Raw genomic sequence first — 324 nt, 5'->3', positions numbered from 1 at the left:
CTGCTGCTGCTGTTGCTGCTGCTGCTGCTGCTGCTGTTGCTGCTGCTGCTGCTGCTGCTATTGCTGCTGCGCTTTACGGAGGAGCACTCCCTGCCTTCGGGCTGCTCCATGTTGCTCTCGCGTTGGCAGCCATTTGACCGCTTTGCTGCTGTTGCTGCTGCTGCTGCTGCTGTTGCTGCTGTTGCTTTGTTGCTGCTGCTGTGTTGTTGTTGCTGCTGTTGCTGCTGCTGCTGCTGCTGCTCAAGGTGGATGAGGCGGACTAGGAAGGCTGATGTTTGCTGCTGCTGAACGAAGCGCAGATGAGCGTCAGATCGAGTAGATCTG

The 324-nt window shown here is 57.7% G+C and overlaps 1 protein-coding gene across 1 annotated transcript in view; it reads right to left on the bottom strand.

Annotated features, from left to right (window-relative positions):
• The window catches only part of EMH_0034590 (uncharacterized protein), a gene marked incomplete at both ends in the record, with an annotated part of 6,243 nt that extends 6,133 nt beyond the window's left edge, over positions 1-110 (bottom strand). Inside the window, one exon of the mRNA XM_013494887.1 lies at positions 3-110. Within this exon, the coding sequence (XP_013350341.1) occupies positions 3-110 (108 nt within the window). The remainder of the gene's footprint in view (positions 1-2) is intronic.
• Positions 111-324: the final 214 nt, after the last annotated feature.

The sequence above is a fragment of the Eimeria mitis genome, genomic scaffold (genome assembly GCF_000499745.2).
Source record: "Eimeria mitis Houghton genomic scaffold, Emh_scaff1321, whole genome shotgun sequence".
In the NCBI taxonomy this organism is placed as follows: domain Eukaryota; phylum Apicomplexa; class Conoidasida; order Eucoccidiorida; family Eimeriidae; genus Eimeria; species Eimeria mitis.
Note: the sequence above shows the minus strand (reverse complement) of the source record. Positions and strands in the feature narration are given on the sequence as shown.